Here is a 22892-nt window from a genome sequence, read left to right as displayed (position 1 = left end):
GAAAAATTTTTGATGATGAGAGGATGTTAAAATTAGCTTTAAACACCAAGGAACAGAAATAAAGAAAAAGGGATGACTTAGAAAAACACAGAGACCAAAAAGAAATTTTGAGGGATTCAGGCTATGTCTTATTCATCTTTAGCTCAGTGTCTGGTGTGAGTGAAGACATGGGAGAAGGAAAATGAATTAACAAATACCAAATATGTAGTCTGTATCAGATCTTCTAATGCATTTACATATCTTCTTTCATTAACTCCTCCCAACCAGCCATTAAGTAGGAAACAATCTCTCCTGCTTTTATGTGAACTTGAAGTTGAGAAATTAAACACTTTTCTTATGTTCTCAGACATTCAGTTGCAGAGCTGGCATGTGAACCCAGGCCTGCAGACTCCAAAGTTTATGTTTCTATTGTATTATTGGGCTTAGTTCAATTATCTGCTGAATTAAAAACTCAGAAACACATTTTTATTTACAGAATCAACCACTGCTCAGCGAGGATGGTGATGGTCCATGAGACAGTGCATGTGATATAAAATCCAGTTTATACTTGAAATGGAGAGAGAGGAAATAGTAGGCCAATCTAATCATCACCCACCTTAGCTCTTGTTTTGTATTGTCTTTACCTTCCAACAAAGAACCACATGTAGCAGGTAAGGGCTGTTTTGCTCTCTGAGCTGGAGATAATAATATGGAGTTTTATTTAGCAGAAATCTGTGCTGTGCTTTTTTTTCCCTAAATACCTAGTACTGAGGAAAGGTCAATATAGAAGGAAAAGAAGAACCATTAAAGAGATAGGCAGAGATTAGCAATTCACAACAGAAAACTTTAAAAGAGTATCCCACATGTACATTAATGGCAAAAAAGTACTGAGAAGCCTCTCCTATTGAAAAGTAGGGCTTTACATTTATTGAAAATGATGAAAATGAGCACAAAGTGAAATGGTGAAAATGAGCATGAAGCTTCTCTGCACCTTTCATCTGTAAACAAGGTTAAAACACCCTTCTTGATGGTCTTCAGGAGGCTACTCTGGTTGTGTTTCCTTCACTTGGATGTCTGTCCTACTGAAGTATGTGTGAAACACTGTGGCACCAGGGGAGGAGTAAGTGATTCTGTCTGGGAAGACGTATGGAGAATTAGGGAAGACTTAAGGAAATGGCAACCCACTCCAGTACTATTGCCTGGAAAATCCCATGGATGGAGGAGCTTGGTAGGCTACAGTCCATGGGGTCGCAAAGAGTCGGACACGACTGAGTGACTTCCCTTCTCCTCCCTTCTTCACTGTAAAGAAAACATCTGAGATGAATCCTGAAGGATAGGAAAAATTATCCAGAAGGTTACAAACAAAAAGAAAAATGTCATTTCTATTGGCTTTCTAGGTCTAGACTGAAGTATTTAATGTCATATTTTTTTTCATTTTTAAATTAAAATTGCTTTTTACTCAAGGTATCAGATTCCCATAATAGTCAGCTATGAAAAGAAGTATGGGATAGTGGTTGAATGACATGGCTCTTATACATACAATTACTAACTTTTCTATTCTTTTTACTCTGAACAATGTTATAAGGAAGGAATGTGTTAGCATACGTAATGCACACTATGTAATTCATTCATATATACTAAGGTTAGCTACTAATTTAACTTGCTTATTTTCTGTGAAATATTCTGTACCACAGTCAGAATAAGTCTTGAATAACTTCATAATCAATAGTAGAACTATACAAAATAATTTGATACAGAATAGTTCTATTTTGGTAGGTTCTCAAAAGGGGTCCGTGGCTTAATTACAAGTAAATTCTACCATCACGTTTGCTAGATATGCAAAAACTAAGCCATTTAATATGAACATAATATTAAATATGTGAAGTCTATAGACATTTTGGCATTTATGTCTTCTAAATTTTATCTTGGGTGTTAGACTCTCAAAAGAGAGTCTATCTTATATGAAATTAATGCACAGTAGAATAAAGTTTTCACCTCTGTCCTATTCATTATCTTTCGCTGAGTGAATTTTAGAGTGTTCTCAAGTTGATTTCAGGTAAATTCTTTCTTGTAATATGCTGAGTTAGTTCAATCAGCATTCATTCTTCCATCCATCCACGTGCCTACCCATCCATCCATCTACTTGCCCACTCATCTATCCATCCAATCATTCATCCATTCATCCACAGATACTTATTAACCATCTTCTATATTCAGTGTAAATTTGTGGGAAACTGGAAATAAAATACTAAACAAGATGAACAGAGCATCGCTAAAGGTGTTTACAACATATCAGAGAAGACTGACAATGAGGGAAACAACAGCAATGAAGAGAATTTGATCACTAGGAAGCAAAGTAACTTCCCAAAGTGACCCTCTTTCCTGTTTAATAATAACCATTTTCTTTTGAATCACACACGTCTCTTATGGACTCTGCGTGAAGCCTAGAATGATTTGAGTGATGTTTATGGAACACTATCAGGGTCACACGGGGGTAGATTGGGCCATCCAAGGTGTTTCATTCTCAAGAGGGCCTCTATAGGTGCAGGGACACATTCAAATGTGGGAAGCGGGAGGTGGGAAGCTCACAGGGACTTGCCGCCGCAGGCTGGTTGGTGTGCTGGACGGAGAGGAGCTGGAGCTGAGGGCATTCTCAATGTCCTGATCGAGCTGGTCCAGCTTCATGATCAGCAGCACCATCGAGTCTAGTCGTGCCCTATCTCGATCTTCTCTTATTTCCTGAGGAACAGAACACGCCGTTACTGAATCTGAAAGGCCATTTCCTGGAAAGAATAAAAAGTTCCCTGTTCTTCAATGGGACACAAAGGACACAGTAATATGCAGTCTTCTATTTAAGGGGGCAGGAACGTTCTATTCTGTACCATCAGTGGACTGTTCACTGGGAAAATACCGACCTCCTGCCAAGAAGGCATTTTTACAGGAATATTAAATATATGTTTTCTAGACCAAGGCACAATGAAAAAGAGGCATAACATCTGTGATACTGATACATTTACTATTTTCAGATTATTCTTGGGAAAAAATCAGTTATACACACAAATTATTTATAACATACTAATAATTGTTTTCAGGTTTTAAGGATGCATACAAGATAATATTTTTGGATGCCTATTTCTGAGGATAGTGAAAAAAAAGGAAAAGAATCAAATAAGGCAAAAAGTTTTGTTTTGTTTTTTTGTGTGACGCTACTTACTGCTTTTTCAAGCTATGTTATTGCCAATATTCATTTCCTTTTTTTAAATTTTATTTTTCTTTTTAATATAAATTTATTTATTTTAATTGGAGGCTAATTACTTTACAATATTGTAATGCTTAATAAGCCAATATTCATTTTCAACCTTCTTTCACCCAATTTTGAAAAAAAAAGCCTCTACAATCACATGAATTGTGATTACTTACTTTGAATTCTCTATAACATAGACATATATTTATGTAAATACTTTTTCTTATAAAAATAGTTAAGCTTCTCACTGACCATACAGAGTTATTTGCACATGACTGTTTACTATTCTTGTGTGTTCAAGTCATTAGCATTAGGAAACTTTAAAATGTCCTGTAATGTGCAAAGTATCAGGGTTGGGCAGAGTAAGGGTAAACAAAATAAAAAAGATAAAACATGAAAGCACTGTGAGTTTCCTTAGAAGCAAGACCTATTGAGAGGTGTCATGGACTCAGGACCAGCCCCTTTTGAGGTAAACGTCATTTGTGACTCATGTTGCCATTTTCTCATCTGTCTAAGATATTTACCTGGGAGAAATCAGCTTTGAAAGGACCGTCAGCAGTGACCTCAAAGGGAAACTCTACTGTGATGAAAGCCTGAAGGGTGTGGGTACCAGGGAGTAGTCAGGAGGTTTTGCTAAGGGGATGGATGAGTAGCGGCATGAGTGAGGTGACTGCTTGAATCAGATCTTTGATTTTGTTTTTGGACTTTTTCTTTTAATCACCCTAAATTCCCTAATCACCATTAGGGCAGACCCCAAAGAACAAGGACTAGGGTAATTGCATGGAGTCATCTAATGCCATAGGGGTCTCTGTACTTCAAACAGGTAAAGTAGACTGTTAATATCAACAAAAACTATTTTTCACAAGTCAAATAATTGGTTTATTAGATTAAGTTGGTCAAAAAATCATTAATTCAGCTACCATTAAGAAATTATTTGGGTAAGCTGAACCTGTACTTGGTTGAAAGTTTAATGTCAAACTGAAAGCCTTAGTCCTACTTCCATAAAGTCATTCATTTTGAGAATACATTAAGAATTTTTCTGAGTTATGTTAATTCCCTCAGAGTACTATACTGAATTATTTCTTCCGTTTCCTGCCATCATCTGTGTTGTCTAAAACAGTTAATGAGGCTTTGACAGAGAATTATAGAACTTTTGTGATCATAAAGTTTCATTGTGTTTAAGAAGGGCCAGGATATTTGCAAACAGATCTGAACGTTACCCTACATCATATTCCTCAATGCTACCGAACTTCGTGATATTTTTTTAAATGTTATTTATAGTAAAACACTGCTTATACTTTAAAAGAGTCCCAGAAATATTAAAAATTTTTAATTCTCTTTAAATAATACACAAAATGGAAGGATCTGCCTGAAGAGAAGACTCAAAATCTCCTTAATTACTCCCTCAATGTATTTGCTTATATAATTTCCTTCTCATTTAAACCAAACTTTCGTTTGTCAAGGTAATGTTCTTTGCATATCTCTGTGTTCACATATGCTTTTGTGTGATTGTCTTTCATTCACCAGTCATAACATCCTCAAGCATAAAGATGAGGTTTTACCACCAGGCAGACACAGAATCAAGTTTTACACTGCATAGGCAACACTTTAACAGGAATAAAAATATTAATGAAATCAATAGAAGCCAGTGAAATAACATTTCCTGGAGTGTTAGAAAATATGTCTTGATATTTTTCCAGCTACTAAGTTAACGTTGGATAAAACAGAATACCCTGAAGCTATCCTACCTATCAACAGTAGACTTAGAAACAATTTGTATTAACTGGATGCTGAGATTGTGCTTAAAAACTTTTTCAAGTCTATGGGCTGAGCATCGAATTATTTTAAATGACCTGCCAAAAGAATAAAATCAAGCAGCCTTGGTCTAAGATATTTCTTCAGAGAAATAAGCTTATTGCATTTCCCTTTCATTCATGGATGCTTCCTTGTTTATCATCTATTACAGCGTTCAGCCTGAAATGTAAAGTGTACAGACTAGCATCAAGCATTACACCTTAAGCATCACAAAATAGAGCTGGCTACAAATAAGATGCTTTGGATAAATCTTTTGTCCTTGTTGTTAAAAGCTCAAGTATGAATATTTTGCAAAGTTCTAACTTTTCATATGTCCGTGGCTAAACTCCAGCAAATAGCTCATGTCTGAAAACAAAGCTGTGTGTTTGCAGATTCTGGCAAGGTTGAACTCTACAGCAGAGCTTTCATTTCATGCTGTCACTACAGGCCAGGGGAAGAGGAACTTCTTAATGAGCGAGGCTGCCTTAGTTCTATGTATTTCAGTAACTGAATCCCCTTAAATCAAAGCCAAGATGTGAAATTTTCTCCCCTCCCATCTTCCCTGCAGTCACAACTGTTCTGTGAAAGGGAATAAAACGTTCATCAGTGAATAAGAGAGAGAAAATCTCTGCTGTCTTCAATATTATAGTCAACATGAGAAGACATAAGGAAAGTAAAAAAAATTCGTATACATAGTTTCTGATAGGAACAAGGGTAAGAAGAAAATAGATAGGGTAATGAGGTATACAGTAACTGCAGGGGAAGTGTCCCATCTGGTGAAGTGTGGTCAGAGAAGAGCTTTCTGCCAAAGTGAGAGTAAATCATGATGAGGATGAAAAAAAAATGAGGTAGAGGAGAGAAAGAGACAGATAGAAACGGAGAGAGAGAAAGAGAGAAATAAGGAAGGAAGGGAGGGTGTGAGGCGGGGAGGGAAGGGAGGAGGAGGAGAAGAGAGGGTAGTAGAACCCGGAAATCAGTGGCCCATGCGGGGTGGAGAGTGATGAGGACGCTGAGGTGAGAACAAGTTTGGTGAACAAGAGGAAGTGAAAAACGGTTAGGAAAGCCAGGAGAGGGAAAGTGAGTGGGAGAGTGAATGGGTGCTAGGACACAATGAGGCTGGCTATAAGCAGGAGTCAAGCTGTATTCTGTTACGAAGGTCACTGTAAGGAGGTCAATTTTATTCTTCGTGTAGTGGGGCAACGGGCAGGACATAAGCAAATGAGTTGTTTGCAAACTTTCGGAGTTCTTGCCACATTTTGACAACCAAACATTTTTGGAACCTCAACACATTTTACATCCAGCAATGCCACACAACTAATACAGGTGAAACAGCTTAGTTTATCCTAAGATGATCCAACCAGTCCATTCTGAAGGAGATCAGCCCTGGGATTTCTTTGGAAGGAATGATGCTAAAGCTGAAATTCCAGTACTTTGGCCACCTCATGCGAAGAGTTGACTCATTGGAAAAGACTTTGATGCTGGGAGGGAATGGGGGCAGGAGGAGAAGGGGACGACAGAGGATGAGATGGTTTGATGGCATCACCGACTTGATGGACGTGAGTCTGAGTGAACTCCGGGAGTTGGTGCTGGACAGGGAGGCCTGGCGTGCTGCGATTCATGGGGTCGCAAAGAGTTGGACACGACTGAGAGACTGAACTGAACTGAAGATGATTCTTCTAGTTCTAACCATAGTCCTTTTTTTCTGCTGAGGTCCCATGTTACAGTGATTATAAGGAAATAATAGAAATTTTAATAATCAAGTCCTATACATTTTGCGATCAAAGGGAAAAAGAAGTAACTGTTTAGGGATCCTGTTTCTTGGAAGTAGGGAGTGAGTGGGCAGTGATATGTCAGAAAACCTTTAGCAACTGGATCTCCAAATAAAAAGAAAGCCCTAATTTGCAGTGTGTGCCGACTTTTCTGTAGTGTAAATACATCCATGGCCAATTTCAAGCTCCCAGCTAGACATTACTGAATGCACTTTTGGTCTGTGGCGAGGTAATGCACAGGGGCTCCAACACACACACTAGGAGCGGCGACCAGTAGGACAGAGAATCATTCTTAGAATCTGACTTGAATGGAAATATTGACAATTAAACCAACAGCTGTAATGAAGGTGTAGTCAACATAATCATATATTGAAATAATGCATTTTATTTACTCTCCCTGATATTTGCTTCCACCACCCAGGTAGAGTTCAGTATATATTGTAGGTTTAAATTTAATGACCTTCTAGAAGGTTCTCTTTTTTTCTGGTAGTGGCTCCTTTATCTACCTTCTTGGTATTATCCCTTATCTACGTTTGCAAAACTCCCTGAAATGTATTATCATGAGCATATCTATTTGTATTTTTACTTAAGTAAGTCAAATTCATTTCTTTAGGTTACTCATTATGTCCCTTGGGTACTTCATTCAACACCTGAGACTTCTGAAACCTACAGGTCCAGGACAGTGGTATTGGTACCAATGTTCTGACTTTGCAGATGAGGAAAGTGATTCCAGCGAGTTTTAGGTCCAGGTCACATTTCTGTTGGTAAATTGACAGGCCTAGAATTGGCTCTCGCTGTGCCTTGCCCTAGTCTCTTTCCACTTTGCCTTCCTTCCATGATTAGTTTAGTAATCATTTCCACATCATGTGTACTCTCTTCCAACTCCCACACCCTGGTTTATATTCTTTCTAACATATAGAAACTATGTTTTGGAAGAACGCCAATGACCACAATTTATTACAAGATATCTTTGAAGCATCTGGTCCAATTCTTTATGCTTTATTTAACAATCATTCAGGATATGTTTATTGAGCGTCTACTGCAGGCACTGCCTCATCTCCTAGGAAGCTACTGCTTTCGTATTTTTACAGGGTAAGTTTTAGAAATGCTGTTGTTGTTCAGTTGCTAAGTCGTGTCTGACTCTTTGCAACCCCATGGACTGCAGCATGCCAGACCTCCCTGTCCCTAACTATCTCCCTGAGTTTGCCCAAGTTCATGTTCATTGAGTTGGTGATCCCATCCAACCATCTCATCCTCTGCCATTTAGAAATGTTATGGAAACAGATTCTGCCTTCCTCTACCTTTTCAGTTTCTCCCTCCAGAACTAGACAGCCTAAGTAAAGCCTGTTCCATGAAATAGCCTTTCAAATATTTGAAAAACTATGTTGCACCCATTTTCTTTTTCATGGTAAATCATTCTCAGTTCCTTTAATTATTTCTGTTATATTGTTTATATATATATGAAAACATAATTATAATGTTTTCAAATCCTTATTAGTTCTGTTTACTCTTCTCCGGATATGACATAGTTCTATCAGTGACCCAACTAATGGTTGGTACCAAGGATTAAATATATTACTTTACATGTTTTCTGACCATGAAGACAGAGAAGGCAAGTATTTCTCCATGTTCTGTATACCCTCTTTAACACAGCCTAAGAATTAAGTGCCCGTTTAGAACATGAACAGGCTATTCTTAACGGGATAGTCTCAATCTGCTTTTTTAATGAGAAGGATTTTTTCGGCTGTGCGCTGACCTTGAGTCAACCATGTGATATATGTCTCTTTCTCCCAGTATGTGCCTGCGTCCTGCTAAGAACAGAAACATCCTGTTGTCTTGAGACTGTAACCAGCTGTTGTCAAGGTATAGATAATGTACGTAGCTGCTGTGGAACAGATTTCCAGTTGTTTCTTTTTCAAACACAAGTCAGTGTATACTTAGGCAAATTACGAGAAAAACCTCCTTTCAATTTGGTTTGTTGTCAAAACCTAAGATGGCCCAGCCATGCAGTGTTAATTGGGCAACTGGAGAGAGCTCCTTCTTTACTCCCTTGAGGTACTTAGTCCCTGGGCATTGAAGTCACTTTGATCACAATGGTATCAGGGGAGATAAACAGAGATTTTAGGAGATCATTCTCTACAGGGTCATAAACTGGAACCCTTTGAACGGGAGCTTCTATGACCCCTCTTTCCTCCCCTCTGAGGAAGATAATTCTGACCCTCTCTCTTTCTCCAAAGGCTCTTTATTGAGCAGCACAGAACACAGCACATGCGCAGGGAGCGGGGATGATGTGTAAGTTATTGGACATTTCACAGACGGGGCAAACATGAGGTCCAGAGCAAAGGGTGGCTCCCTTAGAGCTGCACAGCCTCTGTTTTCCTTATGCCAAGCATTTGGAAGGGAACCAAAAAATTCAGTGAAATACCCGGATGCTTTCAAATAGTAGATATTTGGCTCAGCAAATTCAGCACTGCCTGAATGTTCTGCTTGTCAATGAGTTGTGGCATCCCATAGACAGGCATAATAAATTAAAGGCTAGGCCAGGAATAGAATTAAGACTTCCTGATTCACAAGCCAAGGTTCTGGCCTCTACACTGTCTTTGATTCCATACACATCTTACTGGCTATTCTAGGCTGCTAATACTCCTTGCTCACCCGTAAAAGAAAGAGACCTTTCAGCAACAAGCTTGGCTCAACTTCACTCTGAATTATTTGATCTAAAGCCAGCTGGACTAGTATGAAATCTCATATTAGTGTTATAAATTTCATTTGACAATAAATTCCTCATTCTAGACTTTCCTTTCTTAACATAATATCCTGCTTGAAGAATCAGAAAGTGATTAAATCTTTGTTTCGTCAGAAGCAGTGAAGATTTTCATCTGAGTTGACTGGCAGAAGCTAAAAATAATGTAATTATTTTATGCCAGAATTTCTAGGCAAGTTTAATAAGTCAGCCTTAATTTTTATTCAGGTGCACTCTGAGATAAAATTTATGCAGACTGGTAATAAAGGTAAACAGAGGTAATAAAAAAACACAACTACTATCTCCCACTTGCCAGATATAATCTGTTCAACCACAAAATCTTTGTATGTTATCTTTAAGGAATAATAACATATGCTACTATCATTTTAATATTAGATGATAGAGAGAGATAAATATTACTCTCATTTAAAGTTACTACAAGGAATCTTTTAACTGGTATGTACATTATAGCATTATATTAAGTGTCTGTGTTCAGTTCAGTTCAGTTCAGTCGCTCAGTCCTGTCCAACTCTTTGCGACCCCATGAACCACAGCACACCAGGCCTCCCTGTCTATCACCAACTCTCAGAGTTTACTCAGACTCATGTCCATTGAGTTGGTCATGCCATCAAACCATCTCATCCTCTGTCGTCCCCTTCTCCTCCTGCCCTCAATCTTTCCCAGCATCAGGGTCTTTTCAAATGAGTCCACTCTTTGCATCAGGTGGCCAAAGTATTGGAGTTTCAGCTTCAGCATCAATCCTTCCAATGAACACTCAGGACTGATCTCCTTTAGGATGGACTGGTTGAATCTCCTTGCAGTCCAAGGGACTCTCAAGAGTCTTCTCCAATACCACAGTTTAAAAGCATCAATTCTTCAGTGCTCAGCTTTCTTTATAGTCCAATTCTCACATCCATACATGACTACTGGAAAAACCATGGCCTTGACTAGATGGACCTTAGTCAGCAAAGTAATGTCTTTGCTTTTGAATATGCTGTCTAGGTTGGTCATAACTTTTCTTCCAAGGAGTAAGTGTCTTTAAATTTCATGGCTGCAATCACCATCTGCAGTGATTTTGGAGCTCCCAAAAATAAAGTCTGACACTGTTTCCCCATCTATTTCCCATGAAGTGATGGGACCAGGTGCCATGATCTTAGTTTTCTGAATGTTGAGCTTTAAGCCAACTTTTTCAGCCTCCTCTTTCACTTTCATCAAGAGGCTTTTTAGTTCTTCACTTTCTGCCATAAGGGTGGTATCATCTGCATATCTGAGGTTATTGATATTTCTCCTGGCAATCTTGATTCCAGCTTGTGCTTTATCCAGCCAAGCATTTCGCATGATGTACTATGCATATAATTTAAATAAGCATGGTGACAATATACAGCCTTGACGTACTCGTTTTCCTATTTGGAACCAGTCTGTTGTTCCATGTCCAGTTCTAAGTGTTGCTTCCTGACCTGCATACAGGTTTCTCTAGAGGCAGGTCAGGTGATCTAGTATTCCCATCTTCTTCAGAATTTTCCACAGTTTATTGTGATCCACACAGTCAAAGGTTTTCATAGTCAACAAAGCAGAAATAGATGTTTTTCTGGAACTCTCTTTGCCTTTTCAATGATCCAGTGGATGTTGGCAATTTGATCTCTGGTTCCTCTGCCTTTTCTAAAACTAGCTTGAACATCAGGAAGTTCATGGTTCACGTATTGCTGAAGCCTGGCTTGGATAATTTGTGCATTACTTTACTAGCATGTGAGATGAGTGCAATTGTGCAGTAGTTCACTCTCTATTAATCTCCCCTCCCATTTAAAAGGGATGTGAAAAAAATTGGTCACACATTTGCTCAATTTTTAAATTTCAGTGAGGCTTCAAATGGAGCATTTCTTAGCCTAGACTTTGCAAATTTCCTACACAGTCTCCTAAATTGTTTCAAAGGACATTTATGCAGCAGGTCCTAAGGAGTGCTTAGAAGTGGCAAGTGTGAACCAGGAGAGAGGTGTGTGGGCAGCAATTCCTCTCTATCCCAGGGGAATCTCAGGATGACTTCCTCCACTGGCTTTAAAGGTTCATTTTTGGTTGGGATATAATTTCTAGCTAAATAATTTGGTAGGCATTCTGTAACCAGTTTTCACTTTAAGTGCTAAAGCTTTAGATTGACATTCAAGGTCAATTAATGTATGTATTTATTTAGACACAAAATCCGCCTTTATGGATTATTCTGTGTTCTGTGTCATCATGCCTACACGATAACCTGCAAATCCCTGTAGTTTTTGTTGTTGTTGTTTTGTTTACAATTCTCAGAAGCTCTTTGCCAGCTCAGATATTAAAGGATACAGGACTTATTCTGGTTTGAAAACATAAGGAAAACATCTACTTAACATTAAAATTCCATAAATTATTTCCAAGAGTATTACGATGATCTTTCCTTAGATGTAGGTAACAAAGAAAGGCATAGATAAAAATTTATTTCTTTTCCAGAAAAATACATGACTTAATTTAAAAGAAAAGTCCTGTATGGACCTAACTTCTGTCTACTTTTCTAATTTTACCTCTCAGCACTTCCTGATCCTGCCCAGTGTTCCTCAAATTCAATCATTCTGAGGACAACTGTATATTTCTTGATATTTTTCTTTAGGTAGACTTAACATCTCACAGTTAAAAATGCATTTCCAACCTAAATGGGAAGGAAATCTAACAAAGAGGGGATTTATGTATATGTATAACTGCTTCATTTTGCTGTACAGCAGAAGCTAACACAATACTGTATAGCAATTGTATTTCAATAAAAAAATTTTAATGTACTTTTAGGATCTGAATAGACATTTTTTTTTCAAATAAGATGTAGAGATAACAGATACATGAAAAGATGCTCAACATCACGAGTTATCAGAGAAACGCAAATCAAAAAAACATCAGATATCTCTTCACAGATAGTTGTCAGAATGGCTATTATGAAAAAGATAAGAAATAATAAGTGCTGGTGAGGATGTAGAGAAAAGGAAACCTTTGTTCACTATTGATGGGAATGTCAACGGGTACAGCCACTATGGAAAAATGTACAGAGGTTCCTCAAAAAATAAAGAAATTGATCCAGCCATTCCACTTCTAAGTATTTATCTGAAGAAAACAAAAATACTAACTGGAAAAGATAAACGTATCATTATATCCATTGCAGTGTTATTTAAATAGTTAAGATATGGAGGCAAGTGAAAAGTCCAATGATGGATGAATGAGTAAAGAAAATAGAGAAAACGAACAATGAACTATTATTCAGCCATAAATAAGAATGAAATCATGCCATTGGTGACAACATGAATGGACCCTGACAGTATTACACCAAGAGAAATAGATCAGACAGAGAAAGAAAACTACTATATGATCTCATTCAAATGTGGAATCTAAAACAAACAGGCAAACAAAAACAAAAACTGAACTTATAGATACAGAGAACAGATTGGTGCTTACTAGAGCTAGGCTTGTTGGGGATGTGGTGGGAAAAGGGGTGAAGGGGGCCAAAAAGTACAAACTTGCAGTTATAAGATAAAAGTCACGGAGTGTGCTTTATAACACTCTACAGTAGTAATACTGCACTGTGTATTTGAAAGTTACTAAGAGGAGATCGCAAAAGTTCTCATTACAAAAAATTGTAACTATGTGTAATGCTGAAAGTTAACTAGGCTTCGATGTAGTGATGAGTTAGCAATATATACAAAAGTCATATCATTACTATTTACACCTGATACTAATATGTTATATGTCAATCATATATATCTCAACTGAAACAATGAATTTGTAATATATAATGCTGCATAAAATAAAATAAAAATGTATTTTCTATAAAATGACAAAATTATTAAAATAAAAAATCCTTACACTATCTGATGTAACCTCACATAAACCATACTATATTTTAGGAAATACTGTACTAGAAGCACAGAACCTTTGGGTTCTCAAATATGCCATGTTCTTTCTCATTTGCAACTAAGATTACCAGATTTAGCCAACAAAAATTACATTTGAATTTCAGATAAACACAAAATATATATTTTTAGTAAAGTCCCAAATATTCAGTGAGATAGTACTGTATGGGATATACTTATTCTAAACATGTTTTGTTGTTTATTTGAAATTCAAATGTAATTGGGAATTCTGTATTTTATCTGACAACTCAATTTTTTTTTGAGTTTTAAGCCTTTATTCGTTTATTTTTTAAGAGCAGTTTTAGATTCACAGCAAAATTGGAAGGAAGGTACAGATATGCCCCATATACCCTTTACCCTCCCTGCCCCTCCAACGCACATACACAAACATGAACACAGGCATGCGCACACAAAGCCTCCCTTATTGTTAACGTTCCTCACCAGATGGAACATTTGTTACAGCTGATGAACTTACATTGACACATCATACTCAAAGTCCGGAGTTTACTTCAGGATTCACGCTTGGTACTGTACACTCTGTGGGTTTGAACAACCATACAATGACATGCATCCATCAATATGGTACCTTACAGGGTGTTTTTACTGTCCTAAAAAATCGTCTGTGCTCTGTCTGCTCATCCCTCCCTCCCTCCCCTCACCCCTGCAATCACTGATCCTTTTACTGTCTCATTAGTTTTGCCTTTTCTAGAATGTTATTTTCTTGGAATTATACAAGAATTATACATGTAGCCTTTTCACATTGACTTCTTTCACTTAGTAATATGCATTTAAGATAGCTCATTTCTTTTCAGCACTGAATAGGATTCCACTACTGAATGTACCAAAGTTTGTTAATTCATTCATCCTCTGAAGAGGATCTGTTGGCAACTCTATTTTTGACTCAGTAATAATGCTCCTTTGGCTTAAAACACCTCTCCCTTGCCTGAGTATATCAGAGGAAACCCCTTGGTTTCAAATTCAACATCACTCCAATGAAGAACTTTTTCATAAGGTTCTTTCCTTGAATGAATGAACATTAACTGCCTTTCAAGTTTAGTGATACAACTTCAAAGAATGGAAATATTTTCTCAGTATCTTATTCAGAGTAGTAAGTATATGAATATTATTCAGATAATAATCCCAAGTAAATCTAAGAATTGGCACTTTGTTTTCTCTTTAGTAGCAAAATTAAATGTGAAAAATGCATAAGGCTACTCTCGTGGTATTTTTAGGATTACAAATTTACTTAAATTGTTACTGTTTGTACTAAATCTTCCATGAGAGAATAAATTTTTTGCCATCGTATATTTTATAACTATCAACATGTTATGTGTGTTTGTGGTTTTTCTGACATTAATGAAGAGCCCTCACATTGAAGAAGTATGGGAACTATTTATCTAACCCAATCCTCTCATTTTTTTTCCCATGTGATGATAACCTTGGCAAGTTAAGACTTTCCCAAGGCTACAGACTTAGTTAATGGCAGAATTGGAAACTCTGAGTCTCTTGATTCAACTCAGCTTTGCTTCCTATTACCCAATTAGTAACCACTAACACATTTAGTCCTTTAAGGCATTTTCTTCCATTCTAAAGGTAACCCAAAGGGTATATTGCCCATGCAAATTCACGTGCAGTGAGAGATCTGAGTTGAATACATGTAGATTAAAAAGTAGACTTAGTCACGCCTTGACTGGCACCATCTTACTGCTATTAATCTAGAGATTTAGAAGATAAACCACCCCACTAATGATTTGTTCCTTTCTTCCCGTTCCTTCTCCCTTTGTCCCGCCTTTCTTCATTTTTCTCCCTTTCCTCCCCTCCTCTCCCTTTTCTCCCCCCTTCCCTTCTTTCTGTCCTCTCTACAACAAACTCTATCAGGAGTTCTTAAATAGTAGCACACATCAACATCATCTGAAGAACTTCCTAAACACAGAGAACTAGTGACTTGTAGGTGTCTGACAGAGACAGAACATTGCATTTTTAGTAAGTTCCCAGCTATTGCTACTGCTGCTGGGAGCCACACCTTGAGAACCTCTGAACCTGGCAGGCTACAGTCCATAGGGTCGCATAGAGTCAGACATGACCGAAACTACTTAGCACACACATGAACACACACACAGGACAGCAATAGTCAGCAGTGGCTGATTATAAGGATTCTTGTAGAGCTTTGAAAACTTTGACATGCTAAGGCTCCACTGACCAAATTCTGATTCAGTTGGTGTAGCACAGGACCATGCTAGTGTGTTGTGAAAGTTCCTCAGATGTGAACACTGAAATATGTTACAGAGAGAGCCATTTCTATGGCTTCAAACAAAAATGAGAATAAAAATTAGATTCTGACCTGGAGTAATTCCACAAGAAATCCATTAATTCCCTATGGTAATAGTTCAATGGCAACTATACACCAAAAATGTCATAAAGGCATTCATAATATCAATAACCTCAGATATGCAGATGACACCACCCTTATGGCAGAAAGTGAGGAGGAACTAAAAAGCCTCTTGATGAAAGTGAAAGTAGAGAGTGAAAAAGTTGGCTTAAAGCTCAACATTCAGAAAACGAAGATCCTGGCATCTGGTCCCATCACTTCATGGGAAATAGATGGGGAAAGAGTGGAAACAGTGTCAGACTTTATTTTTGGGGTCTCCAAAATCACTGCAGATGGTGACTGCAGCCAGGAAATTAAAAGACGCTTACTCCTTGGAAGAAAACTTATGACCAACCTAGATAGCATATTCAAAATCAGAGACATTACTTTGCCGACTAAGGTCCGTCTAGTCAAGGCTATGGTTTTTCCAATGGGCATGTATGGATGTGAAAGTTGGACTGTGAAGAAGGCTGAGCACCAAAGAATTGATGCTTTTGAACTGTGGTGTTGGAGAAGACTCTTGAGAGTCCCTTGGACTGCAAGGAGATCCAACCAATCCATTCTGCAGGAGATCAGCCCTGGGATTTCTTTGGAAGGAATAATGCTAAAGCTGAAACTCCAGTACTCTGGCCGTCTCATGCGAAGAGTTGACTCATTGGAAAAGACTCTGATGCTGGGAGGGATTGGGGGCAGGAGGAGAAGGGGACGACAGAGGATGAGACGGCTGGATGGCATCACTGACTTGATGGACGTGAGTCTGAGTGAACTCTGGGAGTTGGTGATGGACAGGGAGGCCTGGCGTGCTGCGATTCATGGGATCGCAGAGAGTCGGACACGACTGAGCAACTGAACTGAACTGAACACTGAAAGCCTATTTAAGACCAATTATTAGTGATTTGATAAAAAGAACAACAACAAAACAAAAAGTCTCTCAAGTAGCAAGTTTTTGAAAGGCAACATTCTTACCTTGATTAAAACTGAGTATCAGATAATTAGAGTAAATATTAGAAACATTCCTACAATATTAAGAAAAAGTAAAAATGCTCATTATCACAAAGTATATTCAACACTGTACTTGAAGTTATGGCTGATTCAACAAAAACAATAGCAGCAACAACAAATCAGTGAGGATTATATTACAAAGGAAGAAAATTTGTGCCTTAAAAATCTCAGAGAATCATCTGATAACTTATTAGAACAACAACAACAACAAAAGGATTTGGTTCAGCAAGGAAACACCGACGCATTCGTGTGCACTGTCTTTAAACATTTAAAAAATGGAATAGAAAAAAATCACAATAACAACAAAGAATCATACAATATCTAGAAGTAACTGAATGAGAAAAATCAAGAACTTTTACAGAGAAAACAAAAAATGTCACCAAAAAAACCTAAAAGAACACTGAACAAATGAGGAGACATGTGGTTCTGAATAGGAACATTCTAACATGCTTCACATCTTCTGTATATATTACATATACATATTGCGTATATCGTCTTTCACCACTAGAATGTAGCAATTGTTGCCTGCTTGGCTCACTGATACAACCCAGGAATCTAGAGCAGTGGTAGACATATTATTGTCACACAATAAAAGTTGACTGAATAAATGAATGAAATACTGCCCTCCAATTCATTTATAAATCCAAAATAGTCTAACCCAAAATCCCATGTGATTTTTAATGGAACGTGGAGAGCTGATTATTAAGTAAAGATAAGGAAAAATCCAAAAAGAAATAGATAAAAAACATTTTTTGATAAATTTCTTTAAACATATACCAAAAAACAAAGTGAAAGTCACTGAGTAGCAATTCTTTGCAATCCCAGGCCAGAATACAGGTGTGGGTAGCTGTTCTCTTCTTCAGGGGATCTTCCCAACCCAGGGATCAAACCCAGGTCTCCAGCATTGCAGATTCTTTATCAACTGAGCTACAAGGGAAGCCCAAGAAAACTAGAGTGGGTAGCCTATCCCTTCTCCAGGGGATCTTCTCAACCCAGGAACTGAACTGGGGTCTTCTGTATTGCAGGCAGATTCTTTACCAACTGAGCTATGAGGGAAGCCCCACCAAAAAAAAAAAAAAAAAAGAGAGAGAGAGAGACAGACAAAGATAATATAATAAACACTGTGTGCCTCTCGGCTTAAAAGTTGTCCTTATTTTGTCAATTTTACTTTATCTTTATTTTTTAAAAAACACTTCAGTTCAGTTCAGTTCAGTTGCTCAGTAGTGTCTGACTCTCTGTGACCCCATGAACTGCAGCACGCCAGACCTCCCTGTCCATCACCAAATCCCAGAGTCTACTCAAACTCATGACCATCGAGTCGGTGATGCCATCCAGCCATCTCATCCTCTGTCGACCCCTTCTCCTCCTGCCCCCAATCCCTCCCAGCATCAGGGTCTTTTCCAATGAGTCAACTCTTCGCATGAGGTAGCCAAAGTATTGGAGTTTCAGCTTTAGCATCAGTCCTTCCAATGAACACCCAGGACTGATCTCCTTTAGAATGGACTGGTTGGATCTCCTTGTAGTCCAAGGGACTCTCAAGAGTCTTCTCCAACAACACAGTTCAAAAGCATCAATTCTTCTCTGCTCAGCTTTCTTCACAGTCCAACTCTCACATCCATACATGACCACAGGAAAAACCATAGCCTTGACTAGACGGACCTTTGTTGGCAAAGTAATGTCTCAGCTTTTTAATATGCTATCTAGGTTGGTCATAACTTTTCTTTCATTTTTTTAAAATATATATATATTTTTTAATTTTTATTTTTACTTTATTTTACTTTACAATACTGTATTGGTTTTGCCATACATTGACATGAATCCACCACAGGTGTACAGGAGTAAGCATCTTTTAATTTCATGGCTGTAATAACCATCTGCAGTGATTTTGGAGCCCTCAAAAATAAAGTCTGACACTGTTTCCACTCTTTCCCCATCTATTTCCCATGAAGTGATGGAACCAGATGCCATGATCTTAGTTTTCTGAATGTTGAGCTTTAAGCCAACTTTTTCACTCTCCTCTTTCACTTTCATCAAGAGGCTTTTTAGTTCCTCTTCACTTTCTGCCATAAGGGGGGTGTCATCTGCATATCTGAGGTTATTGATATTTCTCCCAGCAATCTTGATTCCAGCTTGTGCTTCTTCCAGCCCATATTTCACTTACATTATATAAATTGATTTTAAAATTCTCTTGTAAGAGGAAAGGCATATTAATCATAAATATCCTAAAAACAAAACAATTCAAATATTCTATGAAACATGACACAGTATAATTTTCAACAAATGAAAAGACTGGCACAAGTTAAAAGACAATTGCCAAGCTGAGAAACAATCTGGGTCATATGTAATGGAAAATTAAGAAATTATAAAAAGGCAACCTAGTAAAAATGGTCTAAACATACAAAAGACTATTCACAGGAGAATTAATAATGACATAAAATCCTAAGCTTCCCTGGTAATCAAAACAATGCAAAATTAAGTAAAGAATAAGAATTATTATTTTTCATCTATCATATTGTCAAGAAAAAATAATATCTTGACCACGTCTTCAGAAATACAAGTTTATACCTTATTTGGAAGGCAATTCAGCAGAATGTGTTTAAATTAAAGTAGGACATATCCTTCAACCTGGCACTAATTTTAGATGACTAACCTAGAGAATTACTTGCATTTATGTCAAAAATTTGTATGCCCAATACTATTTGTTAAGTAGTTATTTTTACTAGTGGCCGAAGAACTGGAAATATTCTATGCGGCTATCAGCAGAAACATTTTTAGGGTAAAAATTATGGTACCATAATTCCCTAGATAAGCACCCAGTAGTTCCAGATATGCCGTAGATTCACATGCACTGACACAGCCACAATATCCTGCCCAGCACTTCAGTTTGAGTTAGAAAACTGTGCCCTTTGGGAGAGATGCAGCCCCAAGCAAAGGTCCACTGTTTAATGAACAAAACTGCCCATCAGCTCCCACTAAGTGCTTCAAACTCGTGTCCTTGTCCAGGGCAACGCCCACACAAGTGAACTTAGAACACTACTATTCATAGGGAAAGTACTTCAGGAGGGTTTGTTAGGTGGAGAAATAAAGGTAGAATGAAACACCCTGTCGCTTGAAATCCTTTACAGACTGAATGAACATGCTAACATAACATGCATGCGCACACACACACACATACACACACATCAACACACACACACACCAACACGCACACACACACCAAAGTAAAATTCTGTATATCTATACACATACAGCTGCATGATCTGGAAAGGATACCCATATTGGGGGATGGGGTAGAACGGGGAGAGAGCAAAGGGGTAAATAAAAGAATATTTCAAGACAAATGAAAATGTAAACACAACCTACCCAAACTTACAGAATGCAGCAAGAGCAATTCCAAGAGGGAAGATTATAGCAATAAGTGCCTACATTAAGAAAAAAGAAAGATCTCAAAAAAACAATCTAATTTATACCTCAAGGAAAAAATAAAAAGAACAAATTGAGCCCAAAGTTAGCAGAAGGAAAGAAATAATAAAGATGAGAGCAGATGTAAATGAAATAGATACCAGAAAGACAATACAAAAGATAAACAAAAGAAAGAGTTGTTTGGGGGAAAAGATAAACAAAAGTGACAAATTTTTAGCTCAGTTCAGTTCAGTCGCTCAGTTGTGTCTCTCTGGGACCCCATGGACTGCAGCACGCCAGGCCTCCCTGTCCATCACCAACTCCCAGAGTCCACCCAAACCCATGTCCATTGAATTGGTGATGCCATCCAGCCATCTCATCCTCTGTCATCCCCATCTTCTCCTGCCCTCAATCTTTCCCAGCATTTTTAGTTAGACTAAGAGAAAAAGAGGGATGATTAAAACTAATACAATTATAAATTCTAAGAATTATAAGACACTACTATGAACAAATATATATCAACAAATTAGGTAGCTTAGAATAAATGCTAAATTTCTAGAAACAGACAACATACCAAGACAAAATGGTGAAGTCAGAAAATATGAACAGACAAAGGAGCCCTCCCAGCAAATAAAAGCCCAGGACAAGACAGTTTCACTGGTGAATTCTACCAAATATTTGAAAATGAATTAATACGAATCCTCAAATACTTCCAAAAAGTGAAGAGAAGAAATACTTGAAAGACATAAGGTCAGCATCATGCTAAATATCAATGTCGAAAAAGTATACTCCAAGGAAAGAAAATTACAAGTCAGTGTCTCTGATGAACCTAGATGCAAAAATCCTCAGCAAAATATTAGTGAACTGAATTCAAGATCACATTAAAAGGATCCTATACCATGATCAAGTGGGATTTATCCCTGTGATGCAAGGTTTAACATTTGCAAAAAAATAACTATGATACACTACATTAACAGAATGAAGAACAAAAATCATATTATCATTTCAATAGATGCAGAATAAGAATTTGACAAAATTCAACACTAATTCATGATAAAAACTCTCAACCAATCATGTTTAATAAAGGACATACTTGACAAGCCCATAGCTAACATCGTACTTAGTTGTCAAAAATTAAATGCTTTTTCTCTAAGATCAGAAATAAGACAAGGATGCCCACTCTCACTACTTCTATTTAATGTAGTACTGGAAGTCCTAGCAATAAAAATTAGGCCACGAAAAGAAATAAAATACATTCAAATCAGAAAGGAAGTAAAATTACCTCTATTTCTAAGTGATATAATTTTATTTATAGAAAACCCGAAAGACTCCACTAAACCCTAAAGACTCCTTACTGTTAGGACTAGTAAATGAATTCAGTAAAGTTGCAGGATACAAAATCAACATACGAAACCAGTTGCATCTATGCATTAACAATTAACTATATGAGAGAGAAATTAGCTATCTCATTTACAATAGCATCAAAAACAATGAAATACTTCGAAATAAATTTAACCAAAAAAAAAGAAAAACCTGTTCATTAAAAACTACAAGACACAGATGAAAGTAACTGAAGAAGATAAAAATAATTGCAGATACCACATGCTTTTGAATTAGAAGAATTAATATTATAAAAATATTCATGTTACCTAAAGTGATCTACATATTCAGTGCAACTCCTGTCAAAATTCAAATGGTGTTTCTTACAAAATAGAACAAACAATCCTAAACTCATACGGAATCACAGAAGACTGAATCACTAAAGCAATCTTGAGAAAGAACAAAACTGGAGGCATATTTCCTAATTTCAAAGTATATACCAAGTCTATAGTAATCAGAACAATATGGGACTGACATAAAAACTGGAAGATTCCACTGAAATGCAATAGAACCCAGAGATAAAACAATGACTATATGGGCAACTAACATTTGACAAGGTGATCAAGAACACACAATGGGGGAAAGACAATCTTTTCAATATAACTTATTTCATAGAAACAGAAAGGAGAATGGTGGTTACCAGCAGCTGTGGGGAAGGGGAAAATGGGGAAATATAGGTGAAAATACATAAATTTTCACTTAGAAGAAGAATAAGTTCTGAGACTCCAGTGTACAGTGTGGTGACTATAGTTAGTAATGTGGTACTTAATACTTGAAAATTGCTGAGAGGACATCTTAAGTATTCTTGCCACACACACACACACACACACACACGAGTTAACTATGTGAAGTAACAGCTGTGTCAATTATCTTGATTTCGGTGATCATTCCACAACATATATGGATATCAAATCATCATATTATATACTCAAGTATATACAAATATATTTATCAATTGTTCTTCAGGAAAGTTGAAAAAAATCCAGGTTGTAGATCATTTACTTTTAGCACATACATTTCTTTCACTGATCTCTTTTTGATGATTAATGATTAGAAAAAAAATAGCTAGTCAGTCTACAGGGTCGCAAAGAGTCAGACACGACTGACCAACTAAGCATAGTGCAACACAGTAGCTCCCTTACATTATCAAGTATTTCCTGCACATATACATGCCCAAATTAATTTTTAAAACCCACATGAGAAGAGATGGGAACTCAAGCTTCTCTGTAACCACTGAAGGACCTAGCAGAGAAACTGCCAATAGTAGGATTCAAAAGTATCTTTCAATTAATTAATA

General features: G+C 37.2%; 1 protein-coding gene across 3 annotated transcripts in view; it reads right to left on the bottom strand.

The window, feature by feature from the left end:
• The window catches only part of DLC1 (DLC1 Rho GTPase activating protein), a 518014-nt gene that overhangs the window by 311196 nt on the left and 183926 nt on the right, over positions 1-22892 (bottom strand). For all 3 annotated transcript variants that reach the window (XM_069573135.1, XM_069573134.1, XM_069573139.1), the window contains exon 3: positions 2569-2718. In XM_069573135.1, the coding sequence (XP_069429236.1) occupies positions 2569-2718 (150 nt within the window). The remainder of the gene's footprint in view (positions 1-2568; positions 2719-22892) is intronic.

The sequence above is a fragment of the Ovis canadensis genome, chromosome 26 (genome assembly GCF_042477335.2).
Source record: "Ovis canadensis isolate MfBH-ARS-UI-01 breed Bighorn chromosome 26, ARS-UI_OviCan_v2, whole genome shotgun sequence".
NCBI classification, from domain to species: domain Eukaryota; kingdom Metazoa; phylum Chordata; class Mammalia; order Artiodactyla; family Bovidae; genus Ovis; species Ovis canadensis.
The sequence above is the reverse complement of the archived record's forward strand: the minus strand, read 5'-3'. Positions and strand labels throughout refer to the sequence as shown.